General features: G+C 38.5%; 1 protein-coding gene across 2 annotated transcripts in view; it reads left to right on the forward strand.

Moving 5' to 3' along the window:
• RASGRF2 (Ras protein specific guanine nucleotide releasing factor 2) overlaps positions 1 to 23,161 on the forward strand; it is a 134,792-nt gene that overhangs the window by 39,663 nt on the left and 71,968 nt on the right. For both annotated transcript variants that reach the window (XM_064438404.1, XM_064438405.1), the window contains exons 2-9: positions 2,940 to 3,046; positions 13,240 to 13,387; positions 14,016 to 14,105; positions 15,857 to 16,110; positions 17,254 to 17,333; positions 17,783 to 17,976; positions 19,513 to 19,622; positions 21,587 to 21,705. In XM_064438404.1, coding sequence (XP_064294474.1) covers positions 2,940 to 3,046; positions 13,240 to 13,387; positions 14,016 to 14,105; positions 15,857 to 16,110; positions 17,254 to 17,333; positions 17,783 to 17,976; positions 19,513 to 19,622; positions 21,587 to 21,705 — 1,102 coding nt within the window. The remainder of the gene's footprint in view (positions 1 to 2,939; positions 3,047 to 13,239; positions 13,388 to 14,015; positions 14,106 to 15,856; positions 16,111 to 17,253; positions 17,334 to 17,782; positions 17,977 to 19,512; positions 19,623 to 21,586; positions 21,706 to 23,161) is intronic.

Here is a 23,161-nt window from a genome sequence, read left to right on the forward strand (position 1 = left end):
TATAATTATATATATCAATATATAAACATATATATAGGCCCACTCACATACATCATCAACTAGAAAATGTACTAATACATCAAAGATGCCATCTTATATTCTTGTAGTAAATGAGTTTTGTAAATGAGCAACATTTATTTTAAAAAGAATTCAAGGATGACTTAGAGATTCTTTTTAGAGGCACGTTAGGATATTTTGCTTGCACTTTGCTTACTCTAGAGCTGACTGCTTCTGGGTAAATGATGTGATAGTTGATACTGATGCTTGAGTGCAATATGCATCTGTGAGGGGGTTGGAGGATGTAGATAACTTTTAAAGTAGCTTCTGAAAACAAATGCCTTTTATAATTTAGCTTTTGTTTCCATTGCATCCAGTCCTACTGTAGGAGCCTTCCAAGTTTGTTTAAATTTGTGCATTTGCTTGGTCTAACTAAGCATTTAGACCATGCCTCTCACCATAGTAACTACACACCTCTATGTCTAAATTCTGTGACGTGAGATCACTGTAAGTCTTGCTCAAAAGAGCTCTGAGTTATCTCACTTTAAAATAAAAAGTAGAGAGGACTGTAATATTGTCTCTCCCTTTAACTTGAATCCCTGCACAACGGGATTAAGTCCAGTGCTTGTCTACACTTGTGTCTTTATTCTAATTTTATATGTAGCAGCTTTATGAAACACAAATAACTTGTTACATAAAATGCAGCTCTGAACAGTGTGATTTATCTTTAAATATACTTTTAAAAAACAGGTTATTCTAGTCTATAAACACGACATATTTGTGTATAATCTTGCTGCACTTTTTACTGCCCTGTGGTTTGTTTTCAACTTCCCTGTATTGTTATAAAAATTTTTATCTATCACTGCTATGGAGAATCCTATAGACCTGATTAAATGTTTTTTTCTACTCATGGCATTCAGTTTTAAGTGATATGCACTGTCACAGTTTTATAGGATTGTCCTTTTAATGATTTATTGATCCTTTGTGCTCTGGAGTTGTTCCGTTTCTGAAATATAATGGATCTGAGCCCGGACTTTCTTTGTATAGCATGTTAAATGTGAATGCTACTTCTTATTTTGCATCGTTTCTGTTTTGTTGGTTTGTTGCTAATCCTGCAGTGTGTGTGGCCTTCTGTATGAAAAGTGTTTTGTATACATATAACAATGTTTAGTAAATTAATATAATGCACAAATGAATAGTTTTCTCTTTACTGAATACCATCATACATACTCATGCTACCTGAAATGAAACCAAACATATGAGTGTACTCAGACACACAGAGGCAGCTGGGTTTTGTAAAGTGAGGTCCTGAGGCACAAACCTTGATGCAAATACAGGTGCACAGTTAGTGCTAGAGCCAGTGTAGTGAATCCAGTGCACCTGGGGTGTATTGAACCTGCTCTGTGCACACTGCGTAGCTGACTTGTGTGTTGTACTTGCACAGCAGGCTGCCAGATGTTCCGGAAGGGGCCGATAAATGGCTGAAATAATCTCTTTTTATATGGACGAAATTAATTTTCAGTGTTGACAATATCTGCAGCCAATTCTCTGTAGGTGAAATTTCATCTCTTCTGTTTCTGTTTATACTTGTGTTCCTCCTGCCTTGGAAATGGCTTTTAATTCTGAGGTGTTTTGTATTTGCTTGATCTCCAACATAGTGTTTGGCTCAGAGAGGCTTTTTCAGCAGAGCTGTGGGTTTGACAAGGAAAGCAGAATTTTTATTGACATCACTTCAGGTTTCTTACTGCTGTAAGCTAATGGTGTGAGAGAATGCAAATTATATACCTCGCTTGCTGGCTGGAGTGACTTTGGAATTTGCTGTTAGACCCCAGAAATTAATTGCTGCCATGTATGGTTATACTTCGTTCCCATTTTACTGGGATGAAGGTGGAAGAGGGGTTGAGAAGTTCTAGGTAAGGAAGAGAACTGAGTGTTCTGGTGCAGAGATGTTTAACTGTAGGAGCTCCAGAATCACATTGGACCTAATAACCAGATGGTTTTTATGTAAGGGCAGGTCCCTCACTGGTCCCTCTGCCTGTGAAACAGCTGGCTTACTAATGGGTGCATTTAAGACACCTATGGAATTTACAGGTGTGCATTTAGGTAGAAAGTTTCCTCTCCTGTTTTCATCTAAGTTGGAAGAATTCTGTTTGCTACCTGGCTGTAAGTTAGTAGGCAGGCTATACAAAATAAGGCTGTAAATGACCAACCTTGAAAAGTGGGTTTTAAGGTAGATTACTGCGGTTGTCCCCTCCCCACTAGATATCACAATTATTCTTAAATTCTGAAAGTAGCAAACGCGTTCCTGAAATTTTTTGTTCAATGGAACACACCATGGGCAGCGTCCTTCATGTAAGAAATGCTACTGAAGAACATGACACTTCTTGTGTGAATAACATTTTCTTGTGAAAACAAAAAGTTGTTGCAATGACAATTATGGGTGAGGCTTCTTGAAAGAAGGGCAAAAGTGTTTTGGGAGTATGATGAATGAGGAGGGACACTTTCCTTTTTCTTTTGGAAAGGTGAGGAAATAAGCTAGAGCCAGCGCACAGTCTGTGTTCTTGTGAGTAAGTGGCATATAAGAAAAATTTTAGGTGAAAAATTGCAAGGGAGAAAGAACTACAGAACACCCTGCTGCAGTCACATGATTGTATTTGACTGTGGAAGCTGCTTAGGGAATTATATTCTGTTGTCTTCTATGTGGGAGCTTAAGAACAATAACTTATGACCAGTATCATAAAAACTATTAGCTTGATACACAGGGGAATATGTTAAGTATACAGTTTCAACTTCAATCCATGGTTCATGACTGACAACTTAAAACACATCTTCCTAGGCTGGCAATGCTTTGGGCTGTGTTTAAAAAGTTAGATTTTTTTTTAATTATATATCTATTTTATTTAAAAGAGTTTCTGAACATTTTTTCTTGTTCTAATTTGCAGCATTACTTTACTGTTCTTTTTGGCCATGAAGGCCAGAAGCCCTTGGAGCTCCGTTGTGAGGATGAGGTTGATGGAGATGAATGGGTAGAAGCTATTCACCAAGCTAGGTATGATTTTTGATCCTTAGCTCCATCTTATTGTAAATCGGCAATAATTTTAAAATCTCAGTTGACTTTCTAAACAGAAATGAATGTTACAGTGCATTAGATATGTATTGTTTGTGATTCATGGGTGCGTTCTAGGAAAAAATGCCTTAATTATTCATGCTTATATCACTGTATTTTGTCATTCACAAGTTATTGCGTTCCAGTTGAAATTAGTTCAAGAAGAATACTCTTTTATTGGAAACAACCCCTAGGACTGGTCTTCTGTTAGAGGCAAAGTGCATTATATGAAGTAAATGATATGCCAAATGAATAAATAGGTATTTCTTAAAAAGCTGTCACATAGAAATAAATGTAAGAAAGAGGAGGTCAAACCATTATGATGATGAAGTGCAACAGATAAAATTTTGACTTCAAAACTGAAGACCTGAACAACTCTCAGCATTGTGAAAAGGGATGTGGTAGGACATTGTCCCATGCAGTAATCTTTCCCTGAGAAAAGGTCTGCATGGTGACTGGGCAAGGTTTACAGTGTTACCTAAATGAAAATCATCTAACTGAAGGTTTGTGAAATGGTTTGTGGAGGCAAATGTCTTTGCTGAAATGCACTTTCTCCAGCCTCCTCTTACACTCACTCACCTCAGCTAGTCTGCAGTGCCATGGTAACGCACAAGGAACCAGGCAGTTTCTGAAGTGCTTAGGACATGAGCCATGTAAACAGAAGTGATTTTGCTTTATAACGGAAAATGAACATCACCGACTAATAGTTTTTAATTTAGAGCTTGTGAAATAAGGCCCTGAAGGTGCAGGTCTTGTGTTGCCTGGGCATCCAGTCTTTGAATTTGCATCCTCTTCTTAGCATTGGTATCTAACTGAAGGAAGCTTTTTCTTGGAAAGCACCTGCTGGGTTGTGGTATTAGGTGAGCCATGTTTTGCATGGTAGCCCTCTGGGTGAACACATTATTTTGGTTCTTGAGAAGCTGTGAGGCTTTGAACTCTCAGCCCATCCCAGGAAAGTATGTCCACCAATTGGCAGTCCTGTACTGCTGAAGGAGGAAGAGAGAGAGGAGGGAGATCTTTACCTTGTCTCTGGATCTGGGTCAGTTTCTTTTGTTGAGTACGACTGAAAGCAAGTGAAGAAAGGAATGTGACTTTCTGCCTTGTGGTAAGGGCATTCAGGGGAAGCAGGACCCTTCAGTTCCCTATTCTCAGGATCATCTTCTTATCCATTGCCTGGGATAGAATGTAAGCATTTAAACAAGAAGAGCTTCATAACACTGAGTTAAAATTTATGTCTGAGTGGTACAGTCCCTAAATCTATCACACATGAATTTTCAAGGCAGAATTTAACAGAAAATTAAGCCAATATTAAACAACACACAGTTGAAAATAGTGAGAACTTAAACTTGCTAAGAAGATAGTCATGAGGTTCCAGGTCTGGGTGGTTGAATTTTGACTCCACCAGAACGTTACCACTTCAGAAGACAACTGGGTCTCTGGTGTAGGCAATAATAGGCTTTTTATCTCTGTCCCTTTTGCTTTGTCTTTTCCCCCTTTTCTTGTGCCTGTCTAACATGACAGCCCTAATAATATCAAGCTACGGACACCACTGTGAGGGATATTTTCAGGGCCTTATGTGATTTGGGGGATTTTCTTACTCTACTTTTCTGCATAGGTGTCTAAATTTCTTGGGAAAATTTTCCAGGGACTTTCTTTTTCTAGTATTCTCTTCTTGAACAAAATATCAACAAGTGACAAAAAAATACAAAATTTAGTTGCTAAACATAGTGTTGTACACTACTGTGGTTATCTCATTGTTCTGATGCTTTTCTACTTCAGTGAAAGCTGCTTTTATTTACTTTACATTGTGTCTAGCAAAACAACTTGGAGTTGCATAATTAGTTACTTAACCATTGGGTCTTTTACCAAAAATACATAACAAAGATGTGAAAATAATAGTTTTAGACTATTGCATAAGATTTTTCTTGCCAACTTAATTCAACCAAATAGAACGGATTTGCTTCAGGGATTAAATTTTGCCTGCATCATGTTTTAGACTTTTTTCCTTGAGTTCGTGTATATTTTTGTCAAATGGGACAAGCTTTGGCAACTTCCTCAGTGTCACTGTTTATCTGAGGCTAGCCTAAGACATTTCTGACTCTCTTTTGGGTCTTCGTTTTAAATAGCTAAATAACATTTTGTGTAGCCCTTTGAAGACACTTTTTTGTATGGCTCAGGTGTCTTAGGTAAAAGTTCTAGGAGGTATTGAGAACATTATCCCTACTCTTAAATTGCAAACAGTCCTGGGAACATCCTGTTCTATGTGAATATGTTGGCATTTGTGAAATGGAAATATTTAATTGCTTTCTGGAGGGTCTCATCCTCATGAGTAGCTATGGTAATCCGTGTTTTGGCTGGATTAAGACAAAGTAGTTGAAGATTATTTTTTTTTCCTTTTTTAAAATTCTCTTTTCTTAGATTGACGTATACAAAATCTTGGGTTGCTTTTCATTACTTTTTGCCAAATACATGTTTGCAGCCATCAAAATCTCTTCCATGTTTTATTTATTTAGCAAGCTATAAACAGACTGTTGAAAAAATAACATGATGTCACTGCACCCCATGTCCCAGTCTGGATAAACAGGTATTTTATTTGGAGGCAAATTCATCATTAAAGGATTTTCTGCCGTGGCATTGTTCATTGTTTCTTGGAAGATTTCAGTGTGGGTGGGATGCTACTGTTTATCATTTGGGGGTTACCATCTACACTCTTCAAGAGCTGACAGGCTCGTGTGTGCTGCAGATAAGAAGCTGGATTGCTTATGTTCTTGTCCGTAGTGCCCTCTCCTCATTTGAGAGAGATTGTTTGGCTTGTGAGCTTTCAATGGGAGGTGCAATTCAGTGTATTTTAGTGGGACTCCATTATGAGCTCCACATGCATACCTACTATCCGTCTCTTTCCATTTTATTTGAATTCTCAGTGTTTTGAGTTCTCAGTAATATCCAGGGTGGCAGAGGAAGGTTTGCTTCTTCTGAGTTACATTTCTGTGCTGGAGGATTTATTCCTGGCAAATCCTAATTCCTCTGTCAGTGACTGCATGTGAGTCCTGTTTTGGGCCTTGTTCCAGAACTCGGTCTCTTACGAAAAAATCTGTTTCGCCCTCAATACACTGAGGTGGACTTTTCACCCTCTCTTACAAATTCTTCTATGGTTTTAATTTTTTCTTTTTTGCATTTAACTAAAAAAATTTTATGGTTTTTTTTTTTTTATATATGAATGCAGTAGTCATCAAATTTCTCAGCCTTTTCCACTTTAGCTTATTGGAAAGTCTTAAATTAAGTGCTTGAGGCTGTAGTTTCATGTATGCTTTAGTCCTGCATAAGCCCACATTGCTGCTGAAGGAAGCAGCTGTCATTCTCATAAGTCAGCCATTCATTCCCACACCTTTACCAACCCTTCCCTCATGCAGGCAGAGGTGTGAACTTAATTGAGAAACTGATTTGCACTAAATTTAATTATGTTTTGTTTATTTTTTGCCAGTTTAGTTTTAACCCATCTCATTTCTCTGGGTCTGTTCACTGCACATCCATGCAACACACTTGTGTTCACTGCACAAGGGAGGGGGGAGTGCATGAGTGGGATGTGGGAGAACGAGTGTTATGTGGGGGGGAAAGTGGGAGTGCTTCTTTCAGCTAGGTCACCGTTTAAAGAGTACGGGGAACTACTGCCCTCCAACTGGCAAGTAAAAAAAAAAAGGCTTGCTTTCAGATTTGTTGGCACACTTCACTTGCTGATGCAGGGTGTATTTCACATAGTATTTTGCAGGCATTTGTGAGCTCGGTGTGGTAGCTCAGAGCTGCCTGGAAGCTCAGAGCAAATGCCTTGCTACTAATGCATTGCTGTTGGAGAAACTATATTAGCTGAGGCTTGGTGGTATAATAACCACAATTTTGAGTTTCCAGTTGGCTGTGAATTAGGCAGAGAATTTGAGTAATGTACAAAACATGGGCAAAACAGTCTCATATCTGCCTTCCAAATAATGTCTAGCGAGGTCCACGGAACAAAGTGGGAGGGGTTGTCAGAGCCAGTAGCTTGACAGAGGTGAGGCTGCTGCTGCTCCCTATACCCAGGTTGAAGAAGAAGTGAGCCTGGGCATGTATTTATAACTCAAATGAACACAAATACATAAATACAAACACAGCTCACTGCATGGATCAGCAGAGACAGAAACATTCAGCACTCACATGGGCACAGACAACACCAGTAACCTCATCCTGTTCCCCTCTCTGATTGATCTGGGGAAGGTATGTTAGTGGATAAATACATGCAATACATGTATACAGTATGGGTCCCCCAATAAATAGCCTAGCCATGCAGTCTGTCCAGGAGCTGGCCATGGAACCTCCATCTCCCCTGCTGCTGGCACCGGGAAGTACAAGCCCCCAGTGCCCACAGTCCCTCTCCCATTGCCGGTACTCAGTCCCTCCCACTCACAGTTAAGCTTGCATCCCCCGCCCCCAACACACTGTGGGTCCCCCAGTAACTGGTCTAAGACACTTGGCCAACCCCAGTAACTGGCCCTGGACCTCAGACACCCACATATGCACTCTGGGTCTCCCATTAATTGGTGCACAGGTACCCTCAACCCTGCACATCTGAACAAACATATAGACCCAAACACTATGGATGCCTCCCGTAACTGCCTTGTACACTCAGTCTAGGTGGTAACTAGCACATGGATGTTCTCATCTCCAGCTGTCACAGGCACACACACACACACGTGTGCAAATGACCTTCTCAGTCAACCACTTAATCTCACAGTCTTCCTGGTAGCTGGGTTGGGTCTCCTGTGCCCTCCAGTAGCCAAAGCACAAGAGTCTCTAATGATCCAACCTAGACTTACTGCATCTTCAACACCTGGCTTCCCAGTGACTAATCCTCCTCAGCAGCTAGCCAGGCTTGACAGTGGCTGGTGATCACACACTGACAAACACACCCAGACAATAAAAAATCCCACCTCTCCAGTGAGTTACTGGCACTACAGAGGCACCAGGACCTGTGGCACCTGGGTCCCAACTCCAGTGGCTGGCACTTAGAGCTTCATGGGTGCCTGTACAGAGTCCCCTGACCCAGGAAAGTAGTTAGAAATGGAGTTTAATGAGAAGACAGGATGGACTGTGCTGATCAGGTGCAGAGTATGTCCGGAGAAGTGTTACCTGTGACCCTTTATCCCCTTATTGCTGTGTTTTCCCAAGCTCAGTCCTCCTCAAACTTCCTTGATGCCTCCCTTTCCCTGCCTTTGGTTCCTCCCTTAAACTTACCATACCAAGCCATGTGCAATCCCAAAATGCTGTTCACTGTATCCCACAATAAGTTTCATACCCCTAATGCTGGTAACCCTCCTCAGTCTGAAAGGTGGTCTGGAGAGACTTTCCACTGACTCAATGGGTTTCATCTGCTGGCTGATGAGCTTGGTGGGTTTGCTGTCATAGGCCTGGGAGGAGCTGGGGTGGGTGAAGGAACTTGTTTATCTGACTGGCTTATTAGGGTTCCCCTGCCTGTTTGTGGAGATGGGCCTTTCATGGTCTTATCTTGTAATAGCCTTGGCAGAAGCCGCGTCAGAGGGACTTGTTTCTCTGAGTTAGGTTGTTTGGGTAACAGCAGCTATCATTCCTCTGTGCTCCCTTATGTTGGTTAAAATCAGCCTTTTATCACTCACCCTAACATTGCCTACCAGAGGTGACTGTACCTCCTGTGCTCTTTGCACAGGACTTAACAGAAATCTGTTTTATCCCCTAGAAGGGCTAAGTTCCTTGAGCAGACATCTCAGTGCTGCTGCAGAGGCTTTTTAAGCCCCTCAACGGGCCTTGTAGGTCTTGGCAGACAGCACTTTAGATAGCTTCGACACAAAACTTCAAAAGCATGATGGTTAGTCTGGTAATTATGGCTGTCCAGGTGATTGGTGTGGTAGTTGTTTTCTATGGGAACATTTGAAATCCCCCCAATCACACTTTCTGGTGATAGTAGCTACAAGTTCATAACAGCTCTGCGAAGCCTCAGCTCACACAGTGAGGAATGTCCCTTCCATTGTATTTGGTCTGGGCTTCACACCGGCTGTTGAATTCTGTCCCAGTTTTACATAATGGTGGAAGGTGCCTGTCTGCTCCAGTTTGTGATGAATTCCTATAGTCAGATTTTCCTGGATAAAAGACTGCCAGGGCAATTGAAACAGCTGCTTTTAGTATGAGTTGTGAGTCTGATAATTAACACATTGGTTAATGACTTGGGTTTTCAGGGTCGTCTCATTCTCGCGTAAGAGGGTAGCATTCCCCTCCCCACACACCCATGCTTCTAGAGTAAGCCATTCCCCAACTTTCACGGTTTGAGTGCGTGGTTGTTGGGTCCAGCCTTCCAAAAGAGTTGGTATTCCATTTTGTATTTCCCTGTCTCAGTGAAGAGGTTCTTGTAGTAAAAATCATGAGCTATTTGGGATGTGGACTTCTCATGCTTTCCCAAGTGTCACACAGTCCTATACCAACCCACCCACCCTCCATTCCTGGTTGTTGTAGTTGTTCACCAGTCCAAGTGCCATTTCCTGCCTGTCTGACTGGAAGACACCTCTCTTACAGCTTTTCTAAACAGTTGTCCATGTGTGTCTGAAGGCCCGTCTTAATTTTGATAAGCCTCAGCCCTGTAACCCTCGCAGCCATAGTTGTCCTTTGATAACCCATATCATACAGAAGTTCATTAAAGGGTAGTGGTGCTTGTGTACACATGGTCTCCCAAGTCACCTTGGTTACAGTCATGGGTCATGGACTGCATAAGTTCTGTTGCAACTTTTACTATTTCCATCTCTCGTGCGGCTGTTAATATGCCATTAGACTTTAAAACCTGTCTGGGGGCTATTCGTTTCCTGTTAAGGAGTCCTATAGCTGCTTGAAGGTGGTTAGTATGGGCAGATGTAGGCAACTTATTTTGCGTTCCAGACCCCCAAGACATATTGCCTGGTTTTCATAAAGAGTTGATTATGTTGTGCATTTTGCATTTCGGAAGGATGATCTGATATGACCGTAAGTAGTTCTGGCCAGGTCCAATGTCTGGTCCTTTCAGCTGCCTTAGCAGCCTTAGTAGAATTAGCATAGAGTGATCCAATGAGCCATATCTCTGGTCTGAATTCAGTACAAAGATAGTTATATTTGCTGGTAGCACTACTGGAGCCTTTATCTTGCTCTACTCAACAACAAGGCACTGGTTAAACTTTCTTCAGTTTTCCTACATTTCTGAGCATGCCAGCTCTCATGGGGCCTAAGTGATGCATCATTTCTCTCAGGACTTTCTTCATTTCTTCCTGTCTCCATGTGGTAGGTAGTGGTCAACCAGAGCTTAAGGTTCTTGAAATATCTGTTTTGAGTCCTGTCTCTACAGGCAATAGTGGGAAACACCCTCAGTGTTCAGGATGCTCTGTCTGTGAGCAATACGTAATACTGCATATTATTATAAATTTATAACTTGCTTCTCTCAATAAAACATTAATACAAATTAATAGAAAGCTGTGGTTTGCAGCAGCTGCTTCTTTCTATTAAATTGTATCCAAGCCAGGGAACTAGATGGCTGCTTACAAGTTGTATGGATTTTTCATCTTTCTTTGACACTTTGGTACAACTTTCTTTAAAAAGGATTTTGTATACATGTGTAATCAATTCAGTATTGAAACTCTGCCCTTGTGGAAGACTCCTAGTGTTATGCTAGATGTACAGGTTAGCACTTTAGGGCTGATGATCTTTAACTCATATGTACGGAGAGTTGGAGGAAGAGGGCTGTTGGAGGTACATGAAGTTTATTCCAAAATCCTATGATTTTCCTTTCCCAGAGCAAGTAGAAATTCTGAGAAGGCAAATGGATAGCCTATTCTAAGCTACTGTAGGTGTACATAGGCTTTTCTAATTAACTCCTCTTCATACTGCAAATTATGGGAGTGAAGGAAATGTTACTTGGTTTCCAGGATGAGACTGACATTTTAGACAGCAAAAGTCACTAACTAGACAAAATACTCTATGTACCTCTCAAAAGAACAGAAACTTTTCAAGATTTCATAGCAAAGTTCTTGTTACCCAGTAAACCAAGACTGTGGAAGCCTGGTTTTGTGTATTTAAAGAAACTGAAAAATCTCGGTGAGGTTTCTTCCCCTAAAGGAGGAAAGTAAAAATTAAAAAAAAGTGGAAGAAAAATATTGTATATAATAGTATTTAGAATCTTACATCAGCTCTGACTACAGCTGCTGTTCACCCTTTGTGATTCTGTGTCCTACTGTTTTCTGCAGTCTTCAGTAAAAGCAAAGCCAAATATGTCAAATTCTGTACTGGAAACATTTTGTAGCAAAAGTTTAAGAAAATTTTGAAAAGAATAAATAGAAAAAAGGTCTTGTTACCTATCTGGATCTGGTTTGAGGTACAAAAGACTACTCTTTGTATTAAATGTAAATCAAGGTGGTGCTGCAGGCACTAAGGAATGCATTTTCTTGCATATGTTACATATGTTTTTTTCTTCCTAACAACTCTCATCATTGTAAAAGAACAAGCGCTGACCATGTTTCTAACTCAGATGTTTCTATTATGTGCAAATGCCTTCTAGAGTGCAAAGAAATTAAGTACTATGGTTTCTGAAAAAACAGGATTCTTGCAAAACAAAAAAGATTATTATTGAACAATTTCAAAGAACTATATCTCACACTTTATTGTTGTTTATTTTGCAGTTAAGATATATGGATTGCTTCATGACAGATTTTTTCACGTATGTTGTTTTACTTGTTGGAAGAGATGCTCTGAGCTTATTTTTGCCATTTATTGTTTAGTATTGCAGTAGTTAAAATATAAAAATAAACGCAATAGAATTAAATTCACTTCTTATTCTTTTTATATTCTATTAAAGGAGGAAAAACTTTTGCTTTATGATAGCTATGGGAACTCATTCTAATTATTTTAGATCTAAGCTTGCTTTTCAGGTTAGGCATTGCAATTTAATAGCTGTTCACAATAGTGGCCCCCTCCAGTATATAACTGCACTAATACTGATTGAAATGGCAGTAAATATATCTATAAAAAAAGAGATTAATGGGAGAGGATGCACATTATTACATTTTTAAAAGCCTTACAGTATTTAATAGCAGATGTTAAGTTTTTTGAGTGCTGTAACAAGTAGAAAGACATTTAGAAGGAAAAGATGTGCAATCCAAAAATTCATTCTGGTCAATCCTGTGCTAACTTGACAGTGGAAAAAGCACGATAGTCAGCATTTTCTATGATAGATCATAAAATAGTAAGAGATCCCTTGTCAAAGATTTAGGGCTTCAATCTGCCATGTTTTACGCGGTTTGGTCTTTATCTCGTAAAATTATTTAATTCTCAGAGGAACAAGCTTCCTGAAACCTACGTAAAGAGGCAGTATGTGTCTGTAGATTTTGCTGAATCAAGACCAGCAAGCAAGAACTTCGTAGGACTCTGCTTCTTCTGCACTTTTAAATTATCTATGTGAGAGAGACTGAATCACGGGAAAGAACACTCTGATGAAGATGTTACATACGAAGAAACTGATTTCTCCTCTACCCAAAGCTGTGAACAGTACTTCCAGTATGATGCTCATCGCTGCTCTGATTGTGACATCTAATTGCGCTATGGATACTGTCCCTTTTCAGGAAAATACAAATCAATGGCAGTTTGCTGCCAGAGAGCTAAAATAAAGTACTAATACTATAGTTGCTGTTAGAATAAATACATTTATTGGAGTAATCTTAAACTGGCCTAAACAATAAAATAGGTGTTAGCAAACTAAAAATAACAGTTAGGATGGGAATTCTTCCATAAAGAGAACTGACAGATGGAGAGAATTAGAAATAGTTCTGATGAAGTGCCAGATGCTACCCCCTGGTCCTCCCAAAAGATGGAAAAAACCCAACCCTTAAAATCCGTAATTGGATACTGGGAAACTGGGTACTGCTAGTGCCTGTGCCTACAAAGGATATTGAATGATATCTGTTTGGATGATTTATGCTCAAGCTATTCTTATATAGTAAGCCAAACAAACATGGCTATACAGGTTTCTTATTATTGGTGTCACATTTGTTTTGTCCGTATCTCATAAGGGGGCTATGGACACAATATCTGGCTATTTTTACTTACTTAAATGTTTTCCTTTTTAGTTATTCAGATATTCTGATTGAAAGGGAGGTGTTAATGCAGAAGTACATTCATCTTGTCCAGATTGTTGAGACTGAAAAGATAGCAGCCAACCAGCTTCGACATCAGCTTGAAGATCAAGACACAGAAATTGAAAGACTTAAATCTGAGGTATGTGCCACAGTCATCAAGCAGTCATTGAATTGTAGCTTTTTACTGTGTGCATTGAAATATTAAATATTTCTGTAATATTTTTTAAAATAGCGGAACCCAGTAATGTTAATATGTAATAGTCCCCCTGTGAACCCTTGTCTAAGTATTTTTCTTAGATACATTGGGGACTATTAAACTGATTGGACTACTTCTTTGTCAGAGACTTTAAGATGACATGCTGCTCTGCAGTCCCGGTCCCATTGATGGTGTTATTTCCTACCTGTCTTCACTTGAGGAGTTTGGTCCTTGACACATTGTCTTTGGTTGTGACAGTATTGTGGACTATTCCAAACTGCACTGTTTCAATGAATGTTAAAAAATTTGTTGCAGCCCTGAGCTAATAAGGTCTGAAAGGCTCACTTGACTCAGAGTGGAGAACCACCTCTCTTCTGGTCCTTCCTCCACGTGGATCAAGGGCCTTGCTGTTTTTCAGGGAACTGTATTCATGTCCCTGTGACCAAATACATGCTTGTCATTCTGTGCAGCTTTAGCAGGCTTGAAGAAGGGGAGAATATTTTTCTGTTAGTTCGGTAACTAAGAGTTTCATTAACTTAAGAAAGCATTTAATGATGGTTGTTTTTGTCAGATTATAGCTCTCAATAAAACAAAAGAAAGAATGCGACCTTATCAAGGCAACCAGGAAGATGAAGATCCAGATATTAAAAAAATTAAAAAGGTAAACATGCAGTCTTTTGTGGTTAGGAGGAGAAGGGTGGGATGGGGGATGTACTTCTGTGTCTTAGTCTGTCTACTTTTGTCTTAATTTCTTTTCATTAAGTACAGTCAACCAGCAAGATTCCTTTTGCCCTGCGCCTACTTAAACTTCTTAAATTAATCAGCCTCCTATGTTTCAGTGCCACATTTATCCCATGGTGTGTTTGTTACTTAAATATTCATCTTTACTTGCAAGGTATATATTCAGTTTCTTAAAGAAGCTTGCACAGCACATTGCATTCAACTGCTTGTAAAGGCTGAAATTAAGTCATGGGCTATGTCCTGTGGGAATCAAGTGTATAGTGATTTCATACTCCATTCTTATAAAAATGCTTATAAAGATATAAGGGGATGACTTATATTCTGTCACTGCAACTGGAATACAAATATTGAAAATGCAGTCTTGGTTTAGGTTGTCAGCTGGTCTATTTGATGGTGATCGTTCCAGGATACTATGAGCAGTGTTTTTCATACAGGGGCAGAATTCTCCCGATCTATATGGCATTTACATGTGCAGCTTCTGTCAGTATTGCTTAAGGCTGGATATAACCAGCCTCCAGAACTGTGCCTATCACTGACTCCCACAAATGCTAATGTGCAAGCATGAATGGGATTCATGCTTGAAGATGTGGTCCTGTATGTGTCACCCTTATTCTCACAGTGTCCAGTCTCTTAAATTGCATAATATCCTTTATGGTATGTGGACTTAGTTTCTGATTTTTTCTGGGTCACAGAGTCTAAGTCAGGGTCAGCACTGAGCTGGTACCCTTGTGTGAGTTTTCCTTTTCATGTAAATTAAACATTGTAATAGAAGCTGGAAATGTCTCTTTTAGTAGAAGGAGAGCTCTGATTCTGTATATATTCACTGCATTCTACATCTTGATTGTTTTGAAAATTGGGCCCTTTTTTTAAAGTTGTTTATTCAGAGTAAACTGCTACCAGTGAGATTTTGCATTTCTCTTTCAAGACGAATGATCTTTACATCAAGATCAGGGCAAAGATATACTGACATTTTCTGTGACCAGATGTAGACCTTTTCTTTAACCTTTAATCCACTTGTAACTTCAGTGGATATTATGCTTAAGTAGATTTTTCCATAACATAAAGATACTTTTTAAGAATGCCAAAACCCTGCCTTTTCTGGGTAATAGCAGTGCTGGCCTAGGTATCTGATGCTAAGCACTATATTGATACTTAGCTTTAAATGCACATGCGAAGTGGTATCTGTTCAAAACAGAAAGCAAACTGAGTTTAACGACAATTTTAGGATTATGTCAATAATGATACCGTGTCTATCTTGAAATGTATTACCTGGAAGCATTGCACAATACTTTTGGGGATATAAAAGGAATGTGTAAGGGAAGGTAAAAAGAGTTTAAAAATGTGCACGGTGTGTAGCACAGTTATGCTGATCAGAAGAGTATAGACAAAAGTACAACATTTGAGCTTGCATTAAATGCTACCTTGATATGTATGTGATATCTTTTCAGTCTGTTTCCTGGCAACAAATATGACTGAGTGGTTGTGGAAATTTCATTAACAAACAGAAATCTACAGAAAATGTAATTCAGAAAGGACTATAGCACCATAAGGGCAACAAACTTTTTTTTTAAACAGACATTTCATTTAGAGAATTATTTCTACAATGAAGACCTTATGATAAGTCATGTAATGTTTTTTCTCATTTTTCTTTTCTGCTTGGTCCATTTTTAGGTTCAGAGCTTTATGCGGGGCTGGTTATGTAGAAGAAAATGGAAAACTATTGTCCAGGATTATATTTGCTCACCCCATGCAGAAAGTATGAGAAAAAGGAATCAGATAGTTTTTAATATGGTGGAGGCTGAATCTGAATATGTGCATCAACTTTATGTTCTTGTGAACTGTTTTCTGCGGCCTTTGAGAATGGCTGCAAGTTCAAAGAAGCCACCTATCAGTCATGATGATGTTAGTAGCATTTTTCTCAACAGGTATGGACTTGTTTTTTTAAATTTTTGGGGGTTTCTCTGACAGCTTCTTCCCATTCTGCTTCAGTTTAAAGTAGTGAGGTCTGGCACTTGTGTTTTTGCTCTGATGTAAGTAATGTCACTGAGGTAGAACATGTTTCCAGGGGTAAAAGGCAAGGTGCTGTCAGTGATGCTGTTTGAAACCAGCTAGACCTCTTTGCCTCCTTACATTCTATTTCTTCCTCTGCTAGAGGAAGAAGAGGACAAATCATGCCTCTTGGGGAAGTTCTCATAATTTTCTGTCACCTTTCCTGTTTGTTTTTCTCTTAAGAGAGGAAAATTGAACTTAGTGGCCTCATATGATCCAGATAAGACCCTGAGGATGAGTACATCAAGTCTTCTTTTTTCTGTTGTCCTGCCTAAGGAGCCTCCTTCCTTCTTACTTGTCTTTTCATATCCTACAAAAAAGAATTGTTCTTTGCATTAAGCATCCAAGTACTATTGTAATGACTGTACAAACAAGCCAGCAGACATCTAACAACTGATACAGGATTGGGATTGCATCCAAGTCTGCCCCAAGCTTCTAAGAAATGTAACATGTGCCTTTAGTTATGAGGCAGGTTTCCCTTTCATAGCTCATTCATGATCACTGTACTCTTTATGGTTTCTCCTACAACTGGGATGCCCCCTACTTCTGTTGACCTCATAAGCTAAAATACAATATTAAGGTTCATGTTATATAAAAGTTCTAAGCTTTAAATCTTAAGCAGCAGCAAGTGAGAATGTAGATGATACCCCTGGCTTGAGGTTTCTGCATCTTACTGGTCCTCTTAAACTACTGAATGCATTGTCAAGGATATTCTGGAAAACCTATTCATTAAACTGTGGAACACGTTACTTAATAGATGCTTTTATTTAAAAAAAAATGAAGAGTTAGAATATGTTTTCTGCAACAAATGCTATATATTTTTAAATGTACTACACTAAAAATTTTAAACAATGTAATAAAAGGAAGCACTTACTTCCATAATAATAACTATCTTCTATTTTTTTTCTAGCAAAGTGCAAACCGTATCACTAACCAGGAAGAGATGTTTCTCTGTCAAATATTAATCAGAAAATAAAACCTGAATTGTCTTTTTGTTTGTTTAAATACTTGTTTTTCAGTGAAACAATCATGTTTCTTCATGAGATATTTCACCAAGGCTTAAAAGCAAGAATAGCTAATTGGCCAACCTTAATCCTAGGTAAGTTACTGTATTTTCTGTAGGGGTACAATTTCCATATTTCTTTCTGAAATTACAGTAAGGTCTTTTTTTTTTTAAGACTGGACTTTTTTAAAGTCCTTTTTGAATGGGACACATTTCCAGAGCTAATGCCACAAGATCTGATGTAGTGGGAGTCCCACGTGGGCAGTAATGACTGTCTTCCAGTCTGTATATGAGAATGCCTCTGTCCTAAGCACTGATTAGTCATGGGCCCCTGAATTTTCAGTGATAATGTCTGATTATTAGCTAATCAGAACAATGATGTTTTGGCAGGTGAAAGAGCTGAGTTTAACGTTTCTAAAATCTCAGCATATTGGAAACAGAACTAATTATAGTAATTCACTTCCATAGAACATAGTAGTTTCTTTAAAAATATATTTCAAGAGATGGGTAGCTGGGAAAAAAAAGCATTTCTTGACTTTTTCTAGCTGACTTATTTGACATTCTGCTGCCAATGCTGAACATATATCAAGAATTTGTTCGGAATCATCAATATAGTCTACAAGTACTGGCAAACTGTAAGCAAAACAGAGATTTTGACAAACTCTTGAAGCAGTATGAAGCCAACCCAGCATGTGAGGGGCGAATGCTGGAAACTTTCCTTACTTACCCCATGTTCCAGGTAGTCTCTGTATATTTTTTGTGACTATTTGTTTTTAATGTTTGGTTGATTCATTTTGTGTTACTGACATTACGATTCATTAAGAATCTTCTTGCTTAACTAAAAATACTCATATGCAAATTAGTTTTCATGTATTTCATTATTATACTGAAACTCTGCCTGTAGAGATCTTTTCTCTAGCTGTACTGATTCATGTCTATTCAGAATCTTATGTTTGTTGAAGGGGAATGTGGGATGAGGACTAATGCCAAAAGAAAAAAAGCTGATAAACAGTTCATTGACTTCTACCTTCTGCAGGATTATGAAGCAGTCCAGAGTGAGATAATATACCTGCTATAGCAAGTTAGAGCAGCCACAACCATTTTACTAGGAATACAATTTGAAACTTTCCTCCCACTTTGTTCTGCAGTGACTTGTTCTTTAGAAAAGACAACATATATTCCAAAAGTTTTGAAAACTTCATTTATCCTTCTGATATTTTGCCTTGATCTGCTTGGATTAATTATTTGTGGCTGCTTTTAAGAGGTCTATGAAACACTGATCTGATGTTTTTGTGTCTTTTACATTTAGCCTAACATTTTACTTGTCAACCCCCTCAGTTTGTTCAGTTACTGGCAAACCGAGTAGAGTCCAAAAAAAAAAAGGGGCATCAGTGACACCTGTGTTAGTGCTAGTTATTCATGTTAGCCTAAAGTGAAGGGCCATTGGCACCTGTAACAATATTTTTTCTTTTAACTTTGAGCTTTTGTATTGTAATAAAGTTCTGTGATTTTTTTGGCTAAGCTGAAACAAGGTCATGGGAACTGAGAATGGAGAGAGAGGGTCCTATTCATGTGTGATGAAGGATGTCATTGCTGCTGGTTTTCATTTCAGCACAAGAAGTCATGTCTCCTTGTCCTAAATAACTTTTATTCTGTAAAGACGTTATACAGCAGTATCAGCTGGTTCTGGATAAAAGCCCTGAAACTGCTTTAAGTAATAATAAATAGATCAGGGCCCTTGTGCTACTCTGTGGCCTTTGATAGTCAAATTACTGCATATTCTTCAATGTCCATTAGTGCAATGTGAATTCTATCTAAATGCAGACAGGTCAGCTGGTGTTTTGAAAGTCACAAGAAACTTAGATGCACATATCCTGTTAAAATTGAGGGAAGGTATGTATGGGTCTCCCAGGGAGTTTTGCAAGTTTTCTCTATTTGCACTTGGACAGCAGCATGCAACAATGAAATTTAATGTCGTATTTGTAGCTGCCTCTGATCTGATCTTTTCCTTAAAATGTAATAAATGGATCTTGTGCTTCCTCAAACTGAAAACATACGTATGCCTATGCAGTCTTTATCACCCAAAAGTTCAGTGTTGTTGGCAGTAGTTATATTTAGAATATATGTATAAACATTTAGCTATTGGTGATATTAATTTAAAAAAGACTTTGTTTGCAAAACTTTTCTGACCAAGGTAATGGCTAATATTTAACAAAAGCTGTACTGGAGTTATTAATTTAAGGATTTACTCAATTTATACCTAATTTGTTTTAAGATTCCTAGATATATTATAACACTTCATGAACTTCTGGCTCACACACCACATGAACATGTTGAGCGAAAAAGCCTTGAATTTGCTAAATCTAAACTAGAAGAACTTTCAAGGTAAGATTTTTCTCCTTTATGTTTTATAGTCTTGAATCAATGGTTTTGAAACGAAAAATCTATTTTCTTTACTTTGGTTTGGTTTTGTTATTTTTTAAAAAATTAAAGAAAAGAGTCAAACCAAAGGTAATGAAAAAAATCAAAAATACCCCAACCTAATATTTTGGGTTTTCTTTTTTTTTTTTTTTTTTTTTTGGCTCACAATCTACAAGTGTCTCCTTGTATTTTGGGTAAGGGAGACTGGGAGTTGCTATAGGAACCACCTACTCCTGGGTTATGAGCAAAGCAATTCTCTTTACAGAGAGAGGTGTATTTTTGTTTTCAGAGTTCAAAGAAAAAGGATATTTCTGATACTCTGTGACAACAGGAATCAATTAGGGTCTTGAAAATACTGAGTTCTCAATCTGTGTTATAGTTTAGGTGTTAAAGATATAGCTGATTTTCAAATATGCTTCAAATAATGCCAGACAAACAGGAACTGAAGATATATTTTGAGAACTGGTGTTCCCTGTAGAAACCTGCAAAATTAAGCTCTTCTCCGAACTTCCAGACCATTCTCAGATGTTCCCCTCTGTCACCCCAGTAAGAAATGTGGTTGTTATCACTGGGAAACAGAGTCTTCTGCTGTGAACCCAGAAATGCTGCATTAACTCCAGGATATAAATCTTGAGCATCTGGAGTATTCACTAAAGACATACTTTGAGAATATTTAGTTGTAAAAGAGGGATCACTTTATAGCATTTGTTAATTGCATGCTTGTGACTACTCAGTTTTCTTTTTCTGCAAAGTTGTTACCTTGTGCACATTACCCATTAATTTCGAGCTTATTATTTTCTCCTTTTTATCCTCCTGTATTTTTATCAGGGCAGCTTTCTGAGTCAGGTCATGTTGTGCCACCTCTTCATATTGTGCCTCCTCTTCAAGCTCTAACTTGAGCTGGGCAGGCAATATCTTTTACAGAAATGTCTGTATTTGACTCCTGCAGTGGTCAGCAAGTTCTGCCCTGTTCTGAGGCCATCTGAAGCAGAAAGAAGTAATGATGTCTCCTTTCCACTCAAGCAAAGCAGAGAATTTCTCTGGCCAGGGTTATGTGCAGAAGCAGATCAATCAGCTTTGACTTGGCTTCATCTCATAAGCCATAAGAGCTCATTGCTGATCCAACTAATTTGTCACTGAACATTCAGAATTGAAGTCTGAGACTGACTGATCCTCCTCTGTTCATAAGGCAGGCAGTACAGACCATAAATACACAACTTTGTGAGTCATTTCCATCTCTTTAATGAAGTTCTGAGGGAGGAGGAGCTTTAAAATACTGCAGTCTGGTCCCAGTTCAGGAAAATATTATACATCACAAGACCATATAAACTTCTGCATTGGGTTCACCCTTGAAAAAAATCTGTATTTCTTTGTATAAGAGGTCACCTATGAAAAAAAGAGGAAAGTAAGTGGTGAGCGGTAAAGGCTGTGGTTGTTACAGGAAGCAAGGGGAAAGTGAAAGGTACATTCGGATGTAAACTGAAGCAGAAGAGAGTGGGAACCTAAAGTCAAGGGCAGGGACTCTAGGGTGTGTAATAACCAATATAAAATGCTAGGAAACATTTCCATCTTTGTGGCAGCCTCATCTATTAAGGATCAAGAAGTACTATTCTGTCAGCTGTGAAGGGTTTTTAGCTTGGTGGCATCTGTCAGATGTGTTTAGGGATAGTCTAAAAACAAGCCTGGCAAAGTTGGCTCCACTGCTGAAAAAATGAAATGATTGCAGGAATGATTTTTAAAGGATGGAAGAAAAGCAAATTTGCTGTAGAGCTATCATGTACCGCATGTGTACATCTGTTTTGTAGCAGGTGGCAAAGGACATTAGTTACCTTCTGTGTCTGCACTGTGTAAGTGCAGTGAAGATAGACATAACAGGTGCAAGATAAATTTCAGGGAATTTAAAATGCGTTTTATATTGTGTCTAACAGGGTGATGCATGATGAAGTGAGTGACACAGAAAACATCCGGAAGAATCTAGCCATAGAAAGAATGATAGTAGAAGGCTGTGACATATTACTAGATACCAGCCAAACTTTTATACGCCAAGGTAAGACATTCTTCTTTAAATATAATCATGAAGAAATGGCATGAAAACCAGCAAGGTCATGTTGCCATCATTGTGCACGTCACTGCATGGGTACAGCTAACATCCTAAGACTACTGATGGTCCCTGGAGGGTAAGTCACAAAATGACAACTAATTTTGGGCCGTAGCTGAATGCCACTTCTCTGCTGTCTTCTTCAGGAACCGTGAAAAACAGCAGCACATGAATGGTAAACCACCCATATGATAGTAATGTACGTACTGCCTGGACTGTGATCTTCAAAGGGATGGAAGTTGCCTACAGCTCCACAGAGATCAGGGCTGCCTGGCCAGTTAATGTGGCAGTCCCAGCTGATACTAACATTTGGGCAAAAGTACAGGAGAAGCTTGAAGTTTTGTCAATGGCAAAGTGATTGCTATCAGTTGTTCCCATTTTTCTCAGTGCTTTGGAAACATCTTAAATTGATAGTGTGAGCATAGATATAATACCTGAACATACTCGCTTTTCCTCTTGAGAGATGCATTTTTGGGCTTTAGCAGAAGTTCAGGGTAGATATAAAAACCACTTCTGCAAGAAGTCATGAAGAAAAGGCATCCTGTTCTGCCAGGAATGTAGGACTACTTCTAACATAATAGCAAGCAAAACAAGAGAGGAAGAGCCATACTGTGTTCTTTTCTGTCTAGTCTTTGTTGTTTTGGAAACTCTTTGTATTGAACCCTAGGTATAGCCGAGGTGGAATTTGTTGTTACATTCCACAAAATCATGATAAAGTAACTTTTAAATTTTAAATAAATGTCACTTTTTACCAGGAACTGCAGACTGGTTGCAGTTCTTAATTATGGGGTTTAGTTTAATGTTAAACCAGCAAATGTGAAAAATAATTTACTTATGGGTCTTTTTGTAACAAGTTAGTGGGTTTGTATATGGTAACTATAGATCTGTAGTGTAGGGTTTTTACTAGGTACAAGCTTCTTTATGTCTGAAAAAGGTTAAATGGATTTAGGGAAGGTTAGGAATGTAATTTAGGTGCATCCCTTCATGTACATTTTCTAGATAGCCTCAGCAGAATATTTGATGTTTAAATAGCGCTGTATACACAGCTGGTAATTTAGTAAGCTTTCTATACATTTTGAAATCCATTTTGTGGTGTTTCTGTAGTCATGTGGCCAAACTAACTATGAAACTTTCCATAATAACTTCCAAGATTGTTTGTACAATGGTCACTATTAAATTACTTGATTCCTCAGTAAATATGTGCATTTGTTATAACTGAGGTATTTAAAGCATTATGAATATGGCTTTGATAAAAATATAAAGCTATTGTTTTGCATCCACAGCCAAAAAATTATATGGCTGTGATTTTTCTAGATTGACTTATACCATACAATTTAATTAAATTTAAGAAATTTTTTCAGTATCATTACAACATTTTGTATTTATATGTTTGTTGGAGTTTTTT

This window comes from Phalacrocorax carbo, chromosome Z, assembly GCF_963921805.1.
Source record: "Phalacrocorax carbo chromosome Z, bPhaCar2.1, whole genome shotgun sequence".
NCBI classification, from domain to species: Eukaryota; Metazoa; Chordata; class Aves; order Suliformes; family Phalacrocoracidae; genus Phalacrocorax; species Phalacrocorax carbo.